The 22,960-nt window shown below is 38.2% G+C and overlaps 1 protein-coding gene across 4 annotated transcripts in view; it reads right to left on the reverse strand.

Annotated features, from left to right (window-relative positions):
- SREK1 (splicing regulatory glutamic acid and lysine rich protein 1) overlaps positions 1–16,609 on the reverse strand; it is a 30,112-nt gene extending 13,503 nt beyond the window's left edge. For 2 of the 4 annotated variants that reach the window (XM_026106787.2, XM_026106786.2), the window contains exons 1-3: positions 16,108–16,609; positions 9,596–9,729; positions 1,857–1,972 (exon numbers count right to left, since the gene is read on the reverse strand). In XM_026106787.2, the coding sequence (XP_025962572.1) occupies positions 1,857–1,972; positions 9,596–9,729; positions 16,108–16,268 (411 nt within the window). In that variant the 5' untranslated portion in view covers positions 16,269–16,609. Of the gene's footprint in view, positions 1–1,856; positions 1,973–2,263; positions 5,844–9,595; positions 9,730–16,107 lie in introns of those variants that run through there. The other 2 variants (XM_026106788.2, XM_064500121.1) reach the window with 2 other exon arrangements.
- Positions 16,610–22,960: the final 6,351 nt, after the last annotated feature.

The following is a 22,960-nucleotide window of genomic DNA, read 5'->3' on the forward strand; positions in this document are numbered from 1 at the left end:
CACAGGAAATACTTTAAACTGCAAGGCCCCAGTTTAGTACTTTTTAAAAAGAAATATACCCATAACTAACCTTCTATAGTTAAGATCTTCTATATGCTATCAATTACTCCCTTATCAAAGGGGTTTGGCCACGAACGTAGCATATCAATCAGAAAATCTGCAGGCCTGAATTTCTAGTGCTGGCAGTCAGTCAACTTGAGTTAGATGCTTTCAGGCACTGCTAATGTCCTTATTTTTGTCACGAGGAGTCTTATGAGTGGATGAGGAATTACGGAGGACTGATCTAATTTTGGTTATAAACAACCTTGTCTTTAGACTGGTAAGAACCAGGAAGGAAGAAGCATGAAGACAAAACAAGCACTAAAAATGCTATGGTCCCTGGATATAGCCCATCACAAACACGCACACAGTTTATCTAACCCAGCGCATGAACATCTTTGTCTGGCAGATGATCAGCAAAAACTTAAATCTTCCTGTAACTTACTAATAGAATACACTACAATGTTTGGCTAGTACTGCTGCACCAGAAAAGCTCTAGCAGAAATTTAGCCTTCAAATTAAATTCTTTTAGCAGCGGAAATTCCAGCTACACATTTTCTTTCCCCAAGTACTTAAGACCAAGAAAGGGATCATCATCATTATGTATCACCATGGCAGGGTGATTTTTCACAAAATCGTCTGATGTAGGTCTGACAGTAAACCTTCTTAGCACAGATCCTGCCTTAGTAATAGACAGCATGAGAAGCCATATCTGAATACACTATGTTATTACTACATGTCTGACACAAGTATCTGATGCTTCTAGTTCATCTTGTAAGTGACCAATCAGAAACCACAAGTCTAACATTTAAAAAAAGTAATTTGTCACCACTATTGACAGATAAGTAATGAAAACAATCTATAAAGCTATACAATAGGCAGAAATTGCTCACCACAGAGCAGCTTATTTCATTCACAAGGATAGCAAATTACTGCTTCTGCTGAAGGGAAGTAAATCTAAAGGAAAAGGAAATACTGGCATGATGACAGGTTTAATTAATACTGTGTGGGATAGAAAGGGGGAATTCCATGGGTAGTGACTCTGCCTTTCCAACCGCTTGTTTTAACTACAATCACCAAGAGTCCATCTGTCCAAGAAGCCAATAGCTAATACCCACTGATACAGCAGCAGAACCAGTTGTTCTTACTCAACCAAAAAGACACCATTTCATAAAGAAAGAGGAAGTTTGGATCCATGGAATGAACTACTGAGATTTTGTTTTTAAAACTTTCATCTACAGAACATGAAAAAATTATTAGCATGATACTGAATACATGCATAAAATTAACTGGGGAGGGAGGAAGGTGTTTCTAATTGCTGTCTCTCTGTCTTCCTAACATCTGAACAGACTGCGAGAAAGCAAAGAATTATTACAAAAAACCAGCAGCATGTGCTAAAGCAGCTAGAAAGCCTACTGAAGGAAGGCAGGGACTGTTTATATGGGGCCAGGGTGAGAAACCAGACTTTCTGCCTAATGAGCTGTATACCAGAAGAATTTTCCAGTAGTACACAAATGGATATTTTCAAGACCATTAAGATGTTTAATACTTTTCCTAGGTGTTTCTTTCATATTCCTGCTTTGCAAAACAGCAGGTAAATACTGCTTTTCGTTATGTCCATTTTAATTGTCCCTTCCCAGACCCATTGTGATCTACCCTTGAGAGACAGGCCACAGTAGAGAGCTGTAACATCCTCAGTGATTTAGCATGTAAGAAGACAACATCCATGGATTAGGTAGTTCTTGCTCTCTGAACACAGAAGAGGCTACTCAGTAGAGAGGAAGCCAGAAACCAAACAGCAACCGAATTTTACTTACTGTAGTCAAAGGGGTTGGTGTAGGTATAGGGAGCAACCCTGCACCAGGCATCAGGCTCGTCATAGTAGGAGCAGGTGCCAATAAAGAAAGGGCTTTGGCTTCATCTGGGATTTTACCTGAAGAAGCAAATAAGAGCGTTATAGAGAGTTGGAACACTCTGCAGATGTTACTCTTTCTATGATTTTACAATTACCCTTGTATTTAAAAATGGTAATAAATAAGAATGAATCTATCTACCAGATCCTTACAAAGAAATAAATAAGAACTTAAGTTTTTCCTTTTACCCTGCTCTACTAGGAAAAACAAAAGTGAGCAAAACTTCAAAGACTAGCAATCTTATTAATGGATTATTATTTTAAAAACTGAATAATGTAGACAATTATTTAACACTTTGAGCTATGGGTCACCTGTACTGGAAACTTAATGTTCATGAACCAAACGATATCAAGCATGGACGCTTTCCCAGGACGGTGTTTTCGCGGTGATCGAAAGTTGTTTTACACATGACAACCGTTCGTGTTGGCTGCATCACTAATAGCACACAGAACATCAGATACAGAAAAGAAGAACATTTTTTAAAGTTTAATCCCCAGAAATGGCAAATAACCAAATCAGTAAAAGAAAAAAAAAGAAAAAAAAACAAAGTACGTGCTAATGGAAATCTGTGCTTTTTCTTTCTGTGATGCTACCTACTTTCGCTGTAAAAATAAATAAAAATAAAATAAAAGCTACTGTGACTCCACACAATCCATACTACGAGTGAACTTGGGGAGGGGGGGGAAGGGCAAAAAAGTTTAGACCCATACTGTCCTTCACTCTAGGTCATCTCAGTTTATCTGAAACTTTGACAAATTAGCTGTAAATTTACTGAGATAGAAGAAAATCATACCTGATCAGGTAAGCAGGGGATATTTTCCTAAAATAAGCATTTTCTACTATTTCAATCACATTATACTCTCCCTGTCATGTTCATAACTTAAGTAGTATCTAATCTGAACTAAATGTAGTTTTCATTCAAAGTTAGTTACAATTGACTGCTAAATTAACCAAAAAACCCTCCAAGATTTAAGTGATTCAAGAGTTAAAAAGTTTAATAAATATACATATTAAATTTCAAATGCAATGGGATTTAAAGTGGTACAAACACTAAACACTGAACTGAAAAATTGCAGAAAGAAATTCTAATTATACTAGATATCCAAGACATACTCAAAACTGCAGATGTAACTGTATATATTCTATCTAATTGAGCCTTTTGGTATTATCTCATGCACTTTACTAATAAAAATGCTTTTTATTTAAACATTGTTTTAAAAGTCAAGGTATCTACAAATACTAAGCCAGTGCCTTCTAGTGTTTTGATTCAAATAATATGATTTCACTATAAACCCCTAACCCCAGGAATTTAACATGAATGTATCTGTATTTTTATCAAAAAACAAAGTATGAGATAAACTGCAAAACACTGTCCATTTTTAACTATACGAGTTCCACTAAACCCCACAGGAATCATGCTACTTAAACAACGAAAGAAGTGCTGCAAACCTGTTCTACAGATCTGCATCCCGGGATTGGATTACAGTTAGATAAGCCCAAAGGACAAAATAAATGAAAATTAATTTAAATGTAACAGGGGTGGAAGAGAAAAGATAAAGTAACAGTACCAACTTTTGTCTCATGACACCTATTTACAGACAGCTATTTTATTTTACATTGAGTTTTGAGACACCTTGGTCATTAACATGTAACAAACCAAATCACTTGCTATCTAAAGGAGAAAAATAGTAAAATCATTAGCACTTAAGAATTAACTGTGCAATAATATCTTCCATTGCTTTTCTTAAAAACATGCATGAATTTGAGTCATCATCACAATATTCAGCACTGATACAGCTCTTTACTGGTCTCATTTTGAAGTCAGGCATGCAATGGCAGGTATATTGGGTTTGCCTGACTGCTCACAAGAAATCAAGTACTTTGCTGCATATCCTGCCTACTGTGTAGCTAAACAGGCTTCTGAATATACAATTAAAATAACTGTGCATGCAAATTAGGCATACAATTATATATGAGTTCTTCTGAAAATCAAAGTACTTAAATGTTTTTCAATGATTGATGAACAGACCATTAGCAACCAGACTTTATCCTGAATCTTGCATCTTGCAATTAACTGGATATTCACGCAAAATTCCACATGGTCAAGAGACATTGCTTAAGTAAATCCAAGGACAGAAATGGCTCCTAAAACAGTACAGCTGCATTATAATTTAGATATACTCAATAATGTACATAAGTATATGCCTAATTTAAAGTATGCACTTACAAAAAATTCAGTATGCACTTAAGCAGATGAACTTAAGAGATGCTTAAATGCCCTTGTAAATAGGAACAGAGTTAGGCATATAACTAAACAGACAGTGAGTCAAATTCAGAAAGGTACTTAAATACAAGCCTAAACTTTAAGCATATGGGTCATCTTACTGAAATAAATGGAATTATTTATTTGCTCAAATTTTGCTTAAGGAATTTGTTGAATACGTCCGGTTATTTCAGCTACGAGTTGGTAACATTAGTTCCAGAATACTCTGGTCTCTCAGTTAGGTAATTTTTTTGTTTTAAATACAAACCAAACCTAGTTGGTCAATTCCATGCCACACACAAAGATTTGCTTGTTTGTTTATTCGAGGATGAAAAAGGGTCTATTTCTAAGGGTCTATTTCTACAAACAGAACTGTTTGAATAGCTGCCTGTATTTTCAGAGATACTGTCTTTTCACAAGTTTCCCCTCTAGTTTTTAAGACCAGGTCAAACTTTTTAACAATTCTACAGAAAAATAAAGGTTCAAAAACCCCGTAAATTAATATGTGAGACAAAATAAGCTCAAGACCTATTACAAAACTTAAAAGCTGCTCATAACTCTCCATAAACTTCTTTTTAAAAGGAATATAAGCTCACAAAAATAAACAACAGAACATGTGGGTTATGACACAACAAATTAGGTCACTGCAGCTTAAGGATAACTGCTTCTTTTTTTAACTCACGTTATTTAAAAGTTGAATGGAAATGACAAAGATATTTATTTTCTAACAGGGGAAAACAGACAAAATAAATATGCCACATATATCACATCCTCAGAAATATTTCTTAGAGGTTTTTGAGCATTTAGTTAAACTAACGATTCTATGATAATTTATTTCTATAACTTTTTGCCTTGCAAAAGAATCTGGAAGCAAACGTAGATTATTTCTGCATTGCCTAGAAACACCTTATGCTTCTTAGGCAATGTACAGTTGTCCTAAATGTAAGTTATGATTGTTACTTATTTGTATTACTAAAGCGGTTAGGAGTCCTAGTCAGCTTAGTCCATATCAGAATCCATTTTGCTAGATACTGTACAGAGAAAGTATCTGTGACAAGCAGGTACTAAACACAGTATTTTTATCCCCCTACAAGTGCTCCAAATAAATTAATTTCCTATTGTTTGTACTGAAACTACATATTTAACCCCCCTCCCCACAATCTGCTTCAGCAATAAATAAGTTTGTTCATTAAAAAAAAAAGTCTGTTCACATGTACTCTAAACGTAATGATAGGAATTGTTATGTTGCTTTTACTTTAAATCAATGTGGAATGCACACTTAGGCATTAAATGATTTCTGTGTGATCCAATTCATGATTCTGATTGGATTTAGCAGCAATGACTAAAGAGATTACAGCTACTGGCAATCACCCCTTCAACCGCCACAGCTAAATCCAAGAGAGATCATGAAGCAAAGCTCTTCCCAGCTGCAGTTCACAGTCTGGTGCTGTGAAAGTGAAACCAATCAATCTTAATACACTTGGCTGGGAGATGCTTGAGGGCAGACAGACCCCCTTGTCCACCACTTCCATTTCAGGGGTGGCACTCCGAAGAAAGAAGCTAGAGGGACAACAACCTTTTAAGTCACTCCAGCATGAAATGCCAGGTCTTGTGAGGAAGATGCCCAAGACACTTTTTTTTTTTTTTTTTTTTCTTGGGGGGGGGGGGGGACACCACCAGAGCATGTGAAAATGCAACACATACCTACATACACACACAGAGAATCAATTCAATCTTCCCACAAATAACAGTGTTAAAAGACAATGTGCCTCACATAACACACTCCAACCAAAACCTCAGTCTGCATTTGTATGTATGAGCAGTAAAGGATTTTTCTAAACGTTACAGAAGACAAAAGGATAAAATCTTACTGCCACTGATCTCACTGGAGCAAGATTTCACCAGAAGTAAGTATTTCATGATATCTACTATCCAAGAAAGTTCAATTTCAGAAATCATTATTTTAAATTCCTCGTATTAGATGTAACTACAAAGCCTTCTTTTAAACAGGCTATTCAATCTGAAATGAAACTACTCTGCTGATAATAAGAAAATGGCAGAGTAAGATTCAGGGCTTTACTTTGTAAATTTCTCCAGAGACTAAAGTTTAAACTGTCCGTTTCCAAAATAAACTCATAAAGTACAACACATAAAAAAAAAAAAACCTTAAAATTGAAATATTTTTCACTATTCCAGTCTTCTGACATAGTGTGCTGATGGGCTGAACTTACACGCTTAAATGTATTCCAAAGCAAATTTATCCCCAGTTTACAACTCAAAATTTAGTTAATCATATTCTAAAATATCCACCATTCTATAAGCAGCTTCAAGACAACTTCAAAATGAAACACTGTGAACCCTTTACAAAACACCATTTGTACAGAACTGAAGTACCAGTTCACAAGTACAAGGGAAAGAGATTTAACAAAACAATAAAGGGACAAAATAAAAAAAGAAAAAGAAAAACAAAGGAAAGAAAGCAAAATAAAATAAAAACAGAGACAGGGCGTCCATCTTCAGCAGGCCAGACTTCGATCTCATTTCCCCCATGAAGGTTTCACTTGACGGCAGGTTTAGTGGCATGGCAAACAATGCCTAACTCAGGCAAGTGTAACAGGTCTGCCTTGGCCAGTCTAGTCATCTAATAATGCACAAATATCACACAGAGAAAACATACAAAACCAAATTAATAGTCAAAATCCATCTACCAGATAATGTGGACATAAAGTTTAGAATGATGATTAGGGTGGCATCTTTGTTATTTTTCAACCTTTGCTTTCTCAAAGTATAACATTTAAAGAAAAAAACATTGATACACAAAAAAGAAAAAGTCACATTTTGACAGTGTGATAACGTAAACTTCATTTACAATTACATTTTTGTTAAAGTGTTTGTTAAATGTCACAAAATTAACATTCTTTTCATTGAGTAATGATTCCCTCCTCGTACTCCCCTGATGTACCACTATTGAAATACACTCTAAATTTCAGATTTTATTATGTTTTTTAAAACCAAGTTTTCTGCATTCCATCTTACCTCTCCTTTATGTTCAATTCGACGCATGAAACATTTCAGTACTGGCACCGTTGGCCAGGACATAATCTGACCTCCCGGTAGAACATAGCCATTACTGCTTTTAAAGCCTGTGATAAACTCCACTAATCCCATTAAAAATGCATCATATGATGCACAGTGCAAAAATTTTGCACTGTGGTCTCCAAAACCAGGGTTTTCTTTTTTTTTTTTTTTCCTCCCACACAGTAAATTCCTCAGAAAGCTAAACCTATGTGAATTCTGATCTTTACAAATTAAAATCAATGATTCTGTAAAAGTTACATGCAAACAGCAACACGGAAAAAAAAAAGAATTTGATCTCACAACCCAATCACTTGTTCACCTAATCATGCATGAATCTCTGTAGCATCTAGAATGATTTGGAACAGAGTGACAATTGTTCTATAATACATTTTCTCAGAAATTCCCACATCAGCTACAAATGAGGTTGGAATGACAAGATTTCCCAGAACTTTGATTTTATTCTTCTTCCCGTCTTTGTCTACCATCAAGAGACACAGGAAAATGTAGCTTTACCTGCCTGTTGCCATATCACGTCAGGCAGTGATCTCATCACAAGAAAAAGACCAGGAAGTGTTGTTCATTCATTAGGCGGCAATCTTCCCTCTCTGGCAGTACTGAACCAGTGTTAAGGTCTTTTGGATGAAACATAAAACTAAGATCCCAAATCATTTATAGTCAATTACTTTGGGGTATTCTTTCAATAATGAGGAGTCTGGTCACACACATTTTGCCTACCCAAATCCCACTTCCAACCTTCGAGTGGATACAGCAATAGCCTCTCTGTAGCTTACGAGTAAATTTAAAAAATTAAACAAAAAGGACCCCAAAACAAGCCATAAAACAACTAAAAATCTAGACTTCACAAAGACAAAAACACGTGCCATATGCCCATGCTAACATGGCTGTGAGAACAGACAGTATATTCTAGGTCAGTATAACCTTCAGTTAAAGTAGTTTTAGGGTCTATGAAATTTTGGAGACTTGTCAGAGTTTGCCAGGAACAACCCAGATTATTATTTACAGAGGTACTAATCTCATGCTATCCAGATCATGACATGGCAAACATCCAAAAAAGATATTCTGGGACCACTGTAAACAAACTTGACCAAGTCAACAGCATTTTTGAGCCAAAACCTGATTCTTGCAGTAAGAGCTGTTACTAACAGATTTTTCTGGACTTGCTGTAGTTTACTGTTGAATCCTTCTAAATATTGTTCTTCATGGCAAAACAGCTACCGTGTTCGAAGCGCAGTGAGCTTCACTCCACTGGTTGGAACGTTCCCAGTCCAAAGAGGCAACAAGCCCAGTTCCAAATGGGCACTTAATTCCACAAGGATCCCAATGAAGTCAATGGGGCTCTACATAACTCCAACCACCTGCCTTCACACACTTCAGCAATATCAGGGCTATACTTCCTAGAATGGTATTCAGATCTTTGGGGATATTATCTTAACAGTAGGTATTACTCTTGTATTCAACATAGCTATAACAGTATAGCCTCAAAGCTAGCTGAAGGAACACCTGTAAATTTAGTACTCAAGTATTTCTATCTTGTTAGAAGTTACAAAAATACTTTACACTGGAAACATTCTGAAAAATGCACTATTGCATTTTTCAGGAGATACTGGTACTCCTTTTAGATTGTGGGTATGTACAACAAAGCCTTTTTACTGCACACAAAGTAGTATTCTCCACAGTAACAAGAAGGTAAAACTGAAATCTTTTTATTAAACTAGCAGCTAAACATTTTACATTCAAACAGTAAGCATCACCATGAATACAAAGTATTTTTAATTAGACAGAGCTAAAATGGCCAAATGCATACATCGCACACCTACACACATGACAAACTGGGGTTCAGTCTAAAAGAACTGGAAAAACAATCAGTTTAAAAAAAAAAAAAAAAAAAAAAAAAAAAAAAAAAAAAAGAGCTACATTAAGATCCGAACTGCCTCATTCTTTCAGTGCTCATTGACTTCAGTGAGAACTTTGTTTGGAAATAAGTCCTATGGAAATCAAATCAGAGGGAAAAACTTACCTCCCTTCCCCCCCAATGTATGACAACTATGAAAAATTGAATTATCCTAATTTAAATCAATTTTTTTATCTAATGCTTAACTGCAATTGAATCTACGTAAATAGTTTTTTAATTCAATTTTCAATGTTGCTTTAAGAATTTTTTTTTCAAAAAGCAGTAAAATAAAATAACAACAGAGCAACACCTTCTTACAAGGGGTAAGCTTAAAACAATCAGCAGACAGGACAAAGACCAACATTACAGAAGAACATCTGAAATACCAACCTTCTGCACAGGGCACAACTATCAAAGCTCTGTCAATAAAAACCGTGTTAGTTAGATGCTGGGCCACACCAACACTCGATGCTTCACGAAACTTAATATAACATACTTTGGAGGAAAAAGCAAGAGGTGCGTTGCTGCAAGATAAAAGGAGAAAAACAATTAGTCATAATAAATAAGTGTATGCATGTATTTTTAACCATTACTTAATTAAAAAAAAAAACCAAAAACAAAAAACCCTTTCAGTCTTCCTGGAAAGGTACCCAAAAGACAAGAGTATAGAAATTTACTAGTTCACTTGCTTATCAGGTCACTAAAACTAAGCACAGCACCTCCTCCTCCTTAATAAAAATTTAGAGAAGCCAAAAGCCCAAATAAGCAAGATTTATTTTCTTTACAAATCTTGCAATACAATCAGCATATTCCAAATTACATAGTAAGTAGCACAAACCAAACTACACCACCCTTATCAAATAAATAATCTACAGTTAACCTTTTCTCCTCTGAAAAATCCTTGTTCAGGAAATCCAAACAATAAACCTATTTTTCAGTGGGTCCTTAAGACATTTGTCTGTATTAACCAATACTCTTTCGTAGGTTTTCTTTTGTAGAAGTTTTATTCACATTAAAAAAAAAATTCTTGCGAATTCTTTCAAATGTTTGTCTTAACTCATGAGCGTACCAGAAGTCTTTTTTATCATCTGCCTTAGTTTTGCATAATCTGGCACAGGATGACACTTGAGGAGGTAGGTAAGCAAGAGGAATTCACTCATAATAGGGAAGAATGAGGAAGAAAATCACAAATATGTATGTTGGTTAATTTGCTTTTCCATTAGAAAGGACACCAATAGAGATTTCAAAAAACACATTATACTGTAATCTTGATCAAAAACAAAAAAAAGTCTATTTTAGAAAACAAAGTATTCCCTGGTCAAGGTTTATATCCTTTATACAGGCAGTTTATTTCTCCATATGAAGGAAGTATGCGTAATGTCTTCAGAGAAAGAATACAGTTAGACATTGCAGCAGCACTCACCAAGTTCGGCTTGAAAAGGCCACCCGCCTTCTGGCAAAGCAGTAAATAATAGAAAATATGCTGCATGAACTGTTTCACTCTGACCCTCCCTCAACTGAAACAGAAGCACACTCCTAAAATTCCTGGAAGTACTAGAAGTAGTTCAAATTTAGCCCACAGGCTCCATGTTGTAATCCCTCAAATTCCAGGCAGGTACTCCCAAAATTGTTACATGGAATCTACTAATTAGCCTTCAGTATTTAAATACAAACTTAAAAGTTTTAGATACATTATTTCCTCATGTTAATTGCATAAGTGAACCAAGAATTTACACTGAGGCAGGTAGACTGGTAAGACAGTCCCAGAAAGGTAACAGCTAGCGAAAATATCTAGGAGAGCCAGGTGACTTCAGAATTTGAGAATGAAAATCAGAAACATTTAGGAACCTGTGAAAAATTAGAGACATTTAGGAAGAAAAATAAACACGGAGTGGGAGAGACACAAGATCTTAAAAGAATGTTTCTCCTTAATCCCTTTAAAAATGTAACAGAAGTTACCTCTTCCGGATTCCTTTCTGCAGAAGGATGTTTAATGATATATATGACAGTCAAGCTTGCACAACATAGAAAAAATTGCAAGATGACTACAGTGCTTTAGCACATATGTTTCATATGTAAAGGTCAATGTTTTCAGTTTGAATTTTTCACATTCAGGAAGGAATACATGTATGGAATGGCTTCTGAATCGTCTAACTGCTTGAGTCGGAACATTTTCCAACATCAGAGCTGATAGGGAGCTATGTCTTTCTCAGTCCTCCACACAACTGTTTGCATACAGTTGAAAATCCCTCTTCTTATATTTTGTTCTCTTTAGGCAAATAATTCTGTTGATCACTAGTAGACTTGCCCTCAAAAGAATTTTCACTGTTTTCACTTCCAAACTGTTCTCTTGTGCCTCTACCTGCACTCTGTGCCAGAGCGATTTGGACCAAACCATGTTCTGGTATCTTATAATCCTACATATCCTGAAGAGTCAGACTTTTCTCACTGCAAAGATGGGTTTTATGGCAATGGTCAAACAGCACCTTTTTTTTTTTTTCTTTTTTTTTTCTTTTTTAAACACATGCCAGTTTTTAAACCAAAATGACTGAAATCCCCAGTAAAGATCCCGTGGTCCAGACTATTCAAGACTTCTAACATCTCTAGATTTTTTTTTTTTAAATCATTGCGAACAGAAAAACATAATTCTGTTTTGTAGACAAGGCTGTTCAGGCCCCATAAATAATCCTTATAAATTTCAACATCTACAAAGCTAGCTATCACAAATGTATTTTTCACAGTATTTTTTCCCCTATGTTTCCTGGATTTCAATCACAAAAGCTATTTGGAAAGTTGCATTAAAAACTACCGTAACATCAGAACACTGCCGTAGCAAGGCTCTAAAAGGAACTCTTGTACCATGAAGTCAAAGTTTCATAGGAAAGTTTTTGACACGACTGACCAAGAGCATTAAAACCAAGACAGCAGACAGATGAGGTATGATAAAAGACAATATCTGCTAGTTTCTTTAAAATCTGATAATAATCAAATATAAATTACTTGAGTGAAATAAGTAGATAACAATCAATACCCCTTTCCCACTTCCACATAACTTGCAGTTGATCACTGGTGTCATCCAAAGTCCATAAATGTTTTTACATTTTACAAAGTTTCAATGGAGAGCTTTCAAGAGAGCAGAATACATAGTTCTACAGATCAAGTCAAATTAGAAACTTTCCTAGAAATAGGTAAATACAAATAAGAGCCACCAATAACAGGTACATCTGATCCACTGAAAGATTATTCATAGCAATGCTTCTTCAATAATAGAAAGATTCTTGTCAGTGCCAGTGACAGGTAGCTAAAACCAGAATGATGACCATACGGAAACAATTTCTTCAGTTCCAAGAGCTTCCAGTGCCCTCAAGGCTGACTCTGAAGGGGGACTACTCACAGTTTACATGGGCCTCTGTGGAAAATATTGGCAATAATGAAAAAGCATTTACTGCTATCTGCCATGCGAAAGCCTTTAGTACACAAGACAGCAATATAAGGTAGAAACTTCCCCATCAAGAACAATTCTTTCAGGAACATAACAAGCATTCCCTTAAAGAGATGTCTGATAAGCAGTGAGCAAAGATACTGAAGGAGTTTTGACCAGATGAAAATAAAAACATGAAGTGACAAATTTTAACTAAAAGCACAGCACAATTTAACTGAACATTCTTAAAAAAAAAAAAAAAAAAAAAAGCGTGGGGGAGAAAATCCTCCCAATCACTTTCGGGTAACAAAGTAAATGACCCTGACAGAAACTGCTATTTTAAAATTGAAGCCCTAAAATATTGCTGGGAAAAGTCACAGGGTTCAGGAAGCTTCCTGGGAATCCTGAGGCATCATCTTAAAGAACCTGCTTTTCATTTAAAGCATTAAAAAAGGAGACAGTTCATATTTACTTGTATACCAGCTATAATAAAATCTCTCTTCCCCTCCAGATTTAGAATGCTTACAAGACCTTTATTGGCAGGTTTAAGTGAATGATCTCAAATAACATATGATGCAATGCATTCCTCACAATTTTATCCTGTTTTCCTTTTATATTTTCCTTTAACATTCATTATATTTACATTCTTTTTACATTTGAAATAATATTAGGTTATCTAAACTACTCTCGTATTAACATGTTTTCTATTTAATGTAACCTGTAAGTAATTATAGTTAACTTTTTAGAGAAATCACCAACAGAACTGGAAGTTCACATCCATTAGAAATAAACAGTCCCAGAAAAGGCAATGGGATTACAAATATTGCCATGAATCTCTTAACTTGAATGCCCTATTCTTTCAGAAGGTGGTGGATACAGAAGAGAACTCAACTTCATTCTTCTGCAAACTCAGGCTTGACTGTAAGAGAAATATTTTGTGTATATGCCAAATATATGCCACACAGAGTCAGACAGGTTACAGTCCTATACAATGCAACATGTAACTTTCTTTCAGCACACTGCTTTACCTTTGAAATAGTTATTATAACTCCTTTAATACTATACCATATATTATTCTTGAAACAAGAACTGTTGGCCTTAAAATTTTTTTAATTATGTTCTTCTAAATAAAAGGCTAGCAAAAAGGGCCCCAATGATGGTGAAAGTTTCTACTTACTTACATAATATAAACATTCAGCAAAGACTGAAAGCTAGCAGGCCACCTTCCTCTTATGCCTCAGAGTAAAATTAATTAAAAAGAGCATACAAATAAATTTATCACTCAGTGATCGATATCCATGAGACCTGTATTTCACTAATTCAACTTACTGAATCATGTTTTTCAGCTAGAAACCTGACTGCAAGGAGAAGTTTCCCCCTGTTCCATGGAGGTCATCAAATTCAAGCTGTGAAATATATCTGAAGAGTTTAGATTTCTTACAGAAATTTTTTTACAGCTAAGACTGGGATCACATAAATTTTTGTCTGATGTTGACTCAAAAAGCAAATTTCCCTTTTAACTAAATTAATAGACTTAATTTTAAAACTCGAGGCCTTGAATCATTAAATACCTAAGGAAAAAAAAAGTGACAGAAAAGGAATTTTTATAAATTATATACCTACTCCAGCATGCATTGCAAAAGTTATAAAATACACAAAATCTTTTTGCTCATGACAGTTTTGCTACCAGTGCCCTTGTCAATGAAAACTATTTTCTGAATTTATCATAACATTATTTAAGTATATTTTCAGAGAGTCAGCATGGAGCATGCCTTTTTTTTTTTCACAAGGGAGTTAAATGAAATCCTTAGGTTTTTCCGAGGTACTAATTTCAAAGTCAGGTCAGATGTCCAGAACTATTCAGCACGGAAATGCATAATTCTAAAAATCACGCATAAAAAATTGCAAATGAAACTAACAGTAGTATCTATCCTATACTACGTCTGAGTACTAAATTAACCACTCAGGACTGATATGTAGTGTTATATATCATATATATTTATATATTATTTTTATATATATACACACACATATATATAATTGGACATTTCCAAGCCAAACCCTGCTATACTGGATTTTAGTTTTTTTATATTATGCATATACAAGAATCTATATGTAGACACAAACATGATTTTCATATGGATGTCAAGAATATATCTATTTATTTTAAAGTCTGCTACATAGAGTAGTGAAAAATGAGAGCATCAGCTATATCAAACAATATATTCAGGAGAAAACTCAAATTTATTGAGAAGTAAATGTGGAACAATTCCAAAGTATAAAAAAATCAAGAAAACTGTAAACAAATCCCCATAAATCCCTTAAAGGCTGTTTAAAACTTGTTAAGGCTGTTTTACACCTATCTTTGCATGAATGGTAGCTTGTTACATATGCTTTATATGCATATTAAATCAAATCTCATTTTTCTGAATGGTCCTCACTCAAACTATCCTTGCCAAGTAAAATCTACTAACAGCTAAAAATAGAGAAATATCAATTTTTCTGCCACTTAGTTTTAAAAATCTAAATTCTCTTCCTCTGAACCTCTTCCTCTGTATTAAAGTATTTGAATGTGAATGACTTCCCCCACATACTATCCCTATTTAATTTTCATAAGAAAAAAGACAGATACTTCCAAAGGGCACATCTGTCATTTGAAGATCACATCCCAGGATGATGGATGTGTTGGGAAAAAAATTATCACTCTCTTTTCCCCCCCGATCAGTTGGCCACGATCTATCTGATGTTCACAAGACAGCAGCATCTCCCACCTGAGCAGATAGCTCGCGTGCAGCTGACACGAGAACAGCTACAACCGGGAGAAACGCTTCATGGCCGTTAGCAACTTTCATTTACTGTACGGATGGTACCGAGGGCATTTCCGAGCACAACGCAGGCACCGCCACTGTTTAAGCAGCGAGGCCGGCTGCTGCCGGAGCGGCCCTTTCTCGCAGGCGGCCTGGCTCCCGGCCGGCTCCCTCCGCTCGCGAAGGACGTGAGCAGAGACAGAAGAGGGCCCAGAAACGCCTTCGCCCTCACGGGGATTTTCGGGCAAAGCGGGGAGAGCGCTCGGCCGGGAAGCGCGCTGGGGGCAGGCTGGGACCACGCGCGTCCCCAGGCGCAGGGTCGCGGCTCAGCGCCCCCAGCCTCCCGCCGGCGGGCCGCTGCCCCGGCCGCCATCACCAGGCCGCAAAACCCGCCGCGTTCCCACAGGCCGCTCAGAAGATGCCGCGGCTGCTCCCCGATGCCGGCCGAGACCGCCATCTTAAGTTCGGGCGAAGTGCCTTTCCCCCAACGCTCTTCCCATGCCAAGGGGCGGGACCACGTGACCTCCTCCCCGCGAGGAGACCTTCGTGCCCACATCCAAGATGGCACGTAGGGCCTTCTTTCTTGTCCCTTCTCTGCACTCTCCCGACCCCTCTAGGCCTCTTCCTCCTCCCAAGTCTCTATAGCTCCGGAGGCCGGCACAGGCCTCACTTACTCCGGGGGATAGAGGCGCAGCTCCTCAATATCTCCCAGGAAACCGAAGAGAGTCCGCATCTGCTCACTGGTTACTGCCGAGGACAGATTCGTGACCTGGATTACAGATGTGGGGCCCAAGGGGAAGCCGAGCGGCACCCCAATTCCTCCGCTGTTCATCATGGCGGAGCCCGCACAACCTCTCCGCTCGCGGCGGTGCTACACACAGCCAAAGAGGCGGACCTGACGACAGAGCGGAGCGCGCGGCGCCTGCCAGAGCGTCCCAGCTTGCGGACGCTCTAGCATCGGACTCGACTGCTCTCTGGAGGTGTTTCTCGGCGGGCAGCCGGGGTGCCCGCTCGCCTGGCGCTGGCTGAGGCTCTTAAGGGTGCAGGCGCCGCCGCCTTGCTCAGCTCGGCCTCGGCGGGACTCGGCGCTCAGAGGAGGCGAGGGGAAAATTCCCCGCATCCATCCGGTTTCCGAAGGAGTCGGAGGGGGAGTCCCGCTGCGTAGGGCGGGCTCAGCGCCGGGCCTCAGCCCCGCCTAGAGGGGGCGCGGGGCCGCGCGCGCCGCCCGGCCGTTAACGGCCACGTTTCCCCCCCTCCCCCCCGCGGCCTTCCCTCACGCGGGCGCTGCCCGCTCGGAGCGCGGGGTCCCAGGAGACCGGCGTAGCCGTCCTGGCCGGGGTGGGAGGGAGCAGCCGCCGGCTCCGGGGGTTGGGGCGGGCGCTCGCACGGCAGGGAGAAGGAGCGCGTCTGCCTGGTCGGGCGGTTGGGGCAGGAGAGGCCGTTAGGTAGCTCCTTCGCATGTGTAAAAGGTGCAGCGATAGGGACAGCGCAGCTGGCTAAGCAGGAACGGGGCCTAAGTATCTTGCTAGCTGGTTTTCCTATCCTTTGGCAAAGTGAAAGGCTTCCTTTTTTAAACCTAAGTATAAAGTATAAAACCCCACCTTTAATGGGTAAGGTTTGCTCAGAAGACTGATTGTGCAGGAAATCTAAGTGCTATGCTGGCAAATTAAAATACGCCCACAAGAAATTAAAACATAGATAAATTACCCACTTGAATATTTTATTGGTAGCCCGGTTCAATAAAAGGCTGTTTAATTACACTAGTAAATGAACCTTTTAAAGCTTTTATCCTAACTATATTTAAACAAGAGTAGTAGTAATCGAACAGGTTGTTAATGACTTTTTTATAACTTGACTGGGGATCTGTCCCAATTACTTTGATTTTTACTTGGAGTTACAGTTCAGATTCTCTTCGGAAATTAAATTGACCAATGAGAATGAGACTGAGCACTATGCATGTGTGTGATTAGTATATTAAAATTTAACTGCAGTCTTTTTTTTAGCTTAAGTGGTGAAGATCTGTGTACCTTGGCACTGAAAGAATAAGGTTTCTGTTTCAGGTGTGAGCATTGTAGCTTTTAAGACCTTCATGTCCCAAATCTGAACCGAGAAGGGACTGAGGTAGTACTGAAGCTATCTGGGCTGAAAAAGAACAAATCTGTGAGACTCCCTGAGCATGTAGGTCAGTTGTTATGGAATCTTCATGGTAAGTCAGGGTAGCGCTTCATTTATTGATGCTTGTATATTTGGATTGACAGTGAGCTAGTACTTTAGAAAGGATCTGTTACAGAACTTTAAATAAAAGAATTCTCAGGCAATTGCTTGGAGTTACGTAAAATTACCTACCTATATGTTTCATATAGGTGTTTATCTGAGGTGTTTATTTGAGAATTCTAATTAATGCACAGTCATACTCTTTTTCTAAATGGAATTCAGATTCCAAAAATACAAGAATCAAGATCCAAATTAAATAATTTCTTTATGACATCCCTACAGCTTCTTACTTAGTCCAAGCTTAAAGCAGTTTAAATCCTTAAAATAAGTTTACCTTAAATCCTTAAAATAAGTTAAGCTCTTTCAGTATATATTAGGCAAAACTAAACTCTGGTATGATTATTCTACCTATAGGGACATTACGTTAAAGATTTCCTGTGCTTTGGCCAGTATATCCTATTCAAAGACACAGCAGAGATTTGAAACTATTACTATAAAAAGAAACTATTACTGCTTTGAACATTTATGTCTTTTCTCTATGCATCTCAGTGGAGGGTACCAGTGAATATTAGAGCTCATTTTTCTAAGAGAAAAATTCTGTGATGTCAGATATCCTTTTTCAAGTTTTAATAAAACAGAAGGCAAAACACCACTTACACTTGATGTTTCAGTTCCCACAGGCTGAAATTAGCTTGGGGAAAATATAAAATAAAATAATTTAGATATCAGAAGAATGGCAAGAGAAAAAAAAGAAAAAGCTGGCAGCCTCGTTACGTAGAGGTTGCTGTCAAAATGCCACAAGCAAATAATGAATTTGCTTTAGCCAAACCGTTGAAAGTTTAAAAAATAATTGAGGAGCCGTTCCCTCTCCTATAGTAATACCCAGCATAATAGAGGAGAAAAAATAGGTAAAACTGCAGCAGAGAAAATCAATGTGCAAGCATTTTATGTTAATGATGACTCAAAGGAGGCCTAGAAATTAGTTTTTTTTTTTTTTTTTTTTTTTTTTTGGAAGTGTCTAATCCATGGCTGGTCAAGTGTGTGTTAGTATTGCTCTCTTTCCTTCTGTTGTCCTGCAGAATGAATGTTTCAGTGTTTGCTGTAAAAATAAAGTTCTTAAACCACTGAGTGGACTGACTGGGGGTGTCAGCATTCAGCACCAAGGCTGGATATGCAAATTCTCAGCCCTTCAGCTGGATGAGGGAATTGAACTCGGGCCCCCAGTGGCAAGTTCTCTAACCTTTAATCTGAAGGGCTGATGCTCAGAACAGGCTGGACGCAGGACCCCTAGTCACAAGTTTCTGAATTTCAGTAGAGCTTAGATGAAGGTTTGCTACCAAGCCAGAACCTGCAGTGTCAGGAGGCAGTTCTAAACGTGCCCAGAGGCAAACCTTCCAATGAAAAATGTTTTACTGTTGAAAGCATAGATAGCTATAGGTGGCAGCTGAAATATGGTGTGGTTTTAAGAGAAGCCAGAGCTGATCTAGAAGATACTTATGCCAAAAGGAGCAGTCACACTCCCAGGCATGTGGTTTTACCTTCTGTGTTTGCAGTTGTTTGACCTGCTGATGAGCTGGCACAGCTAAGTGGGCAGAAAACTTTTTTTTTTTTTTGAAAGAGTGTTTTTTTGCCTGTTTAGCCAGCTGAATCAGCTCATTAAGGTATGAGGGTACTATCAGAACCATCACAAGAAGGGGGACAGCAAGGCTGTTCCCTTTGGCTATGGTGAGCCATGAGATCAGTTCATTTTCTTTGTGAAACCCCACCCTTAGGCTGCTGATCTAGCATGTCAGCTATTTGTCATGTATATATTATTAAATAAATTCCCAAGGAAGCATTTCTGAAGAAGGAAGGAGCAAATTCGTGTACAAGTTTCTTTCACAAGGAAAATTAAAATGAAGGCCAAAAAAAGATTGTATTCTCTCTTCAGTTGATAAAGTGATACACATTCACATAAGGAACAAAGATAGTTGTACCAGGGGTTAAACCTACGTTCTTGTCCCTGACCCATTAATGAGCAAAACTGCCTTCCATTTCCACTGTGAACATAGAAGTGGAGTTAAGACTAAAGGCTCCAATAAAGGAGAGGACATCAGTCATATCCTTTCCTAAATACCCTCTCCTTTGTCTGTGACTGATGATTTCTTAGGTGTTAGAAGGAGCCACCCTACAGTGTTTGACCAAACAGTGATCAGCAACTGAGCTGGGTCCTTGGTGCAGCTAGAGGTGACCCCCCCTGTTTTCCTTTTGTGTCCCATTACTGGCCTGCTCCTGCCCAGACTCCCAGAGCCCAGCAGTTCATATTGGACAATGCTGTTCATACCAAAAGCTTAGTTTTAACAAGGTGAGCAAGGCCATTATAAATCCTAGCTCCAAAATTGATCTTCATTCTGGAGACTGTGATTTGGCCCACTACCATACACATACCAAGATGGTGTAGGCTCGATAGCTGAAATGAACAGTGCTGCCACTAATACTTCTTCTCCAGAGCTCCCAGTAGCAAGAGCTTCAGAGCTGGCTTCCCTTGTCAACTCATCATCAGTGCCATTAGCTGGCAGGAGGCAGAGCTTCCCCAGTGGCTGGCAAGGGAGGCATCTCTACACACAACCTGGCAGTGGAGGTTTAGCTACTATTTAGAAGGACACTGAGGCTCTAGACTGGACTTTTCTCCTTAGCAGGGTGGCAGTCTTCTATTGGAGCATCTCAGGCTAGTGTTTTTGTCTCCTTTTCCTCTTTCTTGACCTGTGTTAAGTCTAATGTTTGGAACAGCAGCCTCATCCAGCCTTCTACCCTATCTCCAGAAAGTAGGAGTTAAAAGGAAGTAAAAACTGGGGGAGGGGAGGGGGGAAGAGGAGACGGGATTGTAGCTCATGGGGTAGGGTGCGGAGATCACCATGTATTGCTTGACACATTTTTTCAGTGCCCATGAAGAGGCTAGTTACAGATATCATAAAAGTTAAAATAATAATAAAAAAACCCAATAAACTCAAATAGCTGGAGGGATTGAATCAGCTCCCCATTGCTTTTCTGAGCATGGATACATTACCCATTGCATTTCTTCAACATTTATGTGAGGAGACTGTTAAACTTCCTCGCATGTCATAACTCCTAAGTAGCTTCTGAGGGATAGTAGCATGCATCCTCAAGCCTTCACACTGTGAGCCTTTCTGAAAGCTCTCTCTACACCACTTAAGCAAGCTAAATAGTATCCCTCGGTCATTGCTGAAAGGTAGACAGACATTCTGTCTTTTGAGTGGAAGATAGAGAAGTCTTCATACATCTCTGCACCCCAAATGCCACATCCTTGATCTTATGTTTGAACCAGATATAAAGTGGCAGGACAGGTTATCATCCAAGGAAATTAAGAATGGGCCAACATCAATCTCCTGACAATCCAAACAATACATTTTTACTGAGCTCCAGTCCTAGAACTCTAACCATGATTTCAGAAGATCCTTTGCAACTGCAGAGTTGCCCAGAATTGATAAAGGTGCTTGGGAGAACAGTTTTACAGTCACTGCATTAAATTCTCAAAAATATGCATTAACACTTTTCCTGGAAGGGGAAAGTTACTCTTTAATTATGCCTATTCATGATAGGTAAAAACAGGTGCAAACTATGCTTTGAAGACAGACAACTGATCTATCAGCAACCACAGTGCTTTGCATTGTGTATTCTAAATATATACCATCTCTTTCTTCTCTTTCCTTCAAAGTTTCTCCAGAAATTAGACATGGTGGGGTTTTGCAATTCAAAAGAGTCCCCTGGTTAGCACAGTTTTCAGATACCACGAAGGCAAACAATAAATGTTAAACCATCTATACACTAAAAACATGGATGTTCATGTGGATAAATAAGCAATCCTTGAAAACAAAAAGTTTGTTTGGTTGATTTTTTTAGACATACAAGGCAAACCTGAGAATACAGAGAGCAAATACTAACTTTTTCATAAATTGTATTTCCTGGCCTTCACATAAGTTTCAAAAAGCAATTACCAGGAAATGTTAATTGCAAGTAGCAGTAGCAAAACATTTGCAATTCAGAAGCAGGTTACAGTGAAACCTGTTTTAATGATCAGGAAAAAGAGTCACTTTCTGTCTAAGAAGTGACCTTTAAAGCAGATGGTGGGCTGCTGGAGGTGGACAGACAGAAACTTTAAGTCTTTTTTAGCCTTCAATTAACTGAGCATACATGTTGTTTGAAACTGTTGGAGGAGCTACACCTTCCTTAATCTCTCCCATAAGTCTGTGGAGATTCTGTGATATCCGTGCAAAATATTGAAATGGAAAACTTTGCAGGGACATCCAAAGGCCATGGTTGTACAGTTGCTGACTAACTGCTGCCCTCTTACCTGCTGCTGTTCTGAAAAAATAAAAAGAGAAAGATAGTCTCTTTGTAGTGTTTAGCTACCATTCTCCAGTGTGGAGGTATCTGTAGATCAGAGTTGATATGGCAGTTTATAAAATTCTGAGAGGGAAATGATAAATAAAAGTGAAAAAAGGAATTTCTTATAGACAGTTATTTCAATCCCATAGGTATAAAAAGAATCACAAAAATTTAACTCTTAGATTCTTAGGATTCATTCTGACCTCACACAAGAGCACAGCTCTGTAGAACTTCAGCAACAATTCATGGATGTGTGTCTGGATAGAGTTTGTCCCTCCAAGTTTTTAGATTATTAAGGTTGTGCAACATGCACAAGGTTATTTCCTTAATCTCACAATAACTAGGGACTTTCTTTCATATTACCAGGCTTTGGAACTACATTGTGGCTGGAATTACATCTTATTTGTGCAAATCACTGCCAGGAACACATATGTAATCTTAATCCAATGTGTACAGATGCCTTATTTGTTACTAAAAAAGGGTTGTAGAAGAGAAAACGTGTAGGCAGCAATTCCTTGACAAAATACAACTTCATAAGGTTCAAGCATCCTAAACATAAATTCAAGAATCCTAAACATTCCTAAATCCTAAATTTAAGGATGTTGCAAAAGCAATTTAAGAAGTCTTACATGCATCACCATCTCTTCTACTCTAGCTACAATGTTGACAAAATACGAAGCTTTTTTTTTCTTTTTTCTCTCCCCTACCCTAATTACCTTCACTGTCATAATGGAAACTCTTTGTTTTTAACTTTAATTTGAAAAAAAGTTCAAGTGCATCTGCTTGTGTCATGGAAATCTTCTCTGAGACTCTGCAGATACAAGAGCCTAAACCCCCACCTGTACAAATAAAGAGACAGCCAGAGTATGTGCTTATCAAGTCAGGAGATGGAGACCCTTACGATGGCAAAGGCTGGAAGCTCATGAT

The sequence above is a fragment of the Dromaius novaehollandiae genome, chromosome W (genome assembly GCF_036370855.1).
Source record: "Dromaius novaehollandiae isolate bDroNov1 chromosome W, bDroNov1.hap1, whole genome shotgun sequence".
In the NCBI taxonomy this organism is placed as follows: Eukaryota; Metazoa; Chordata; class Aves; order Casuariiformes; family Dromaiidae; genus Dromaius; species Dromaius novaehollandiae.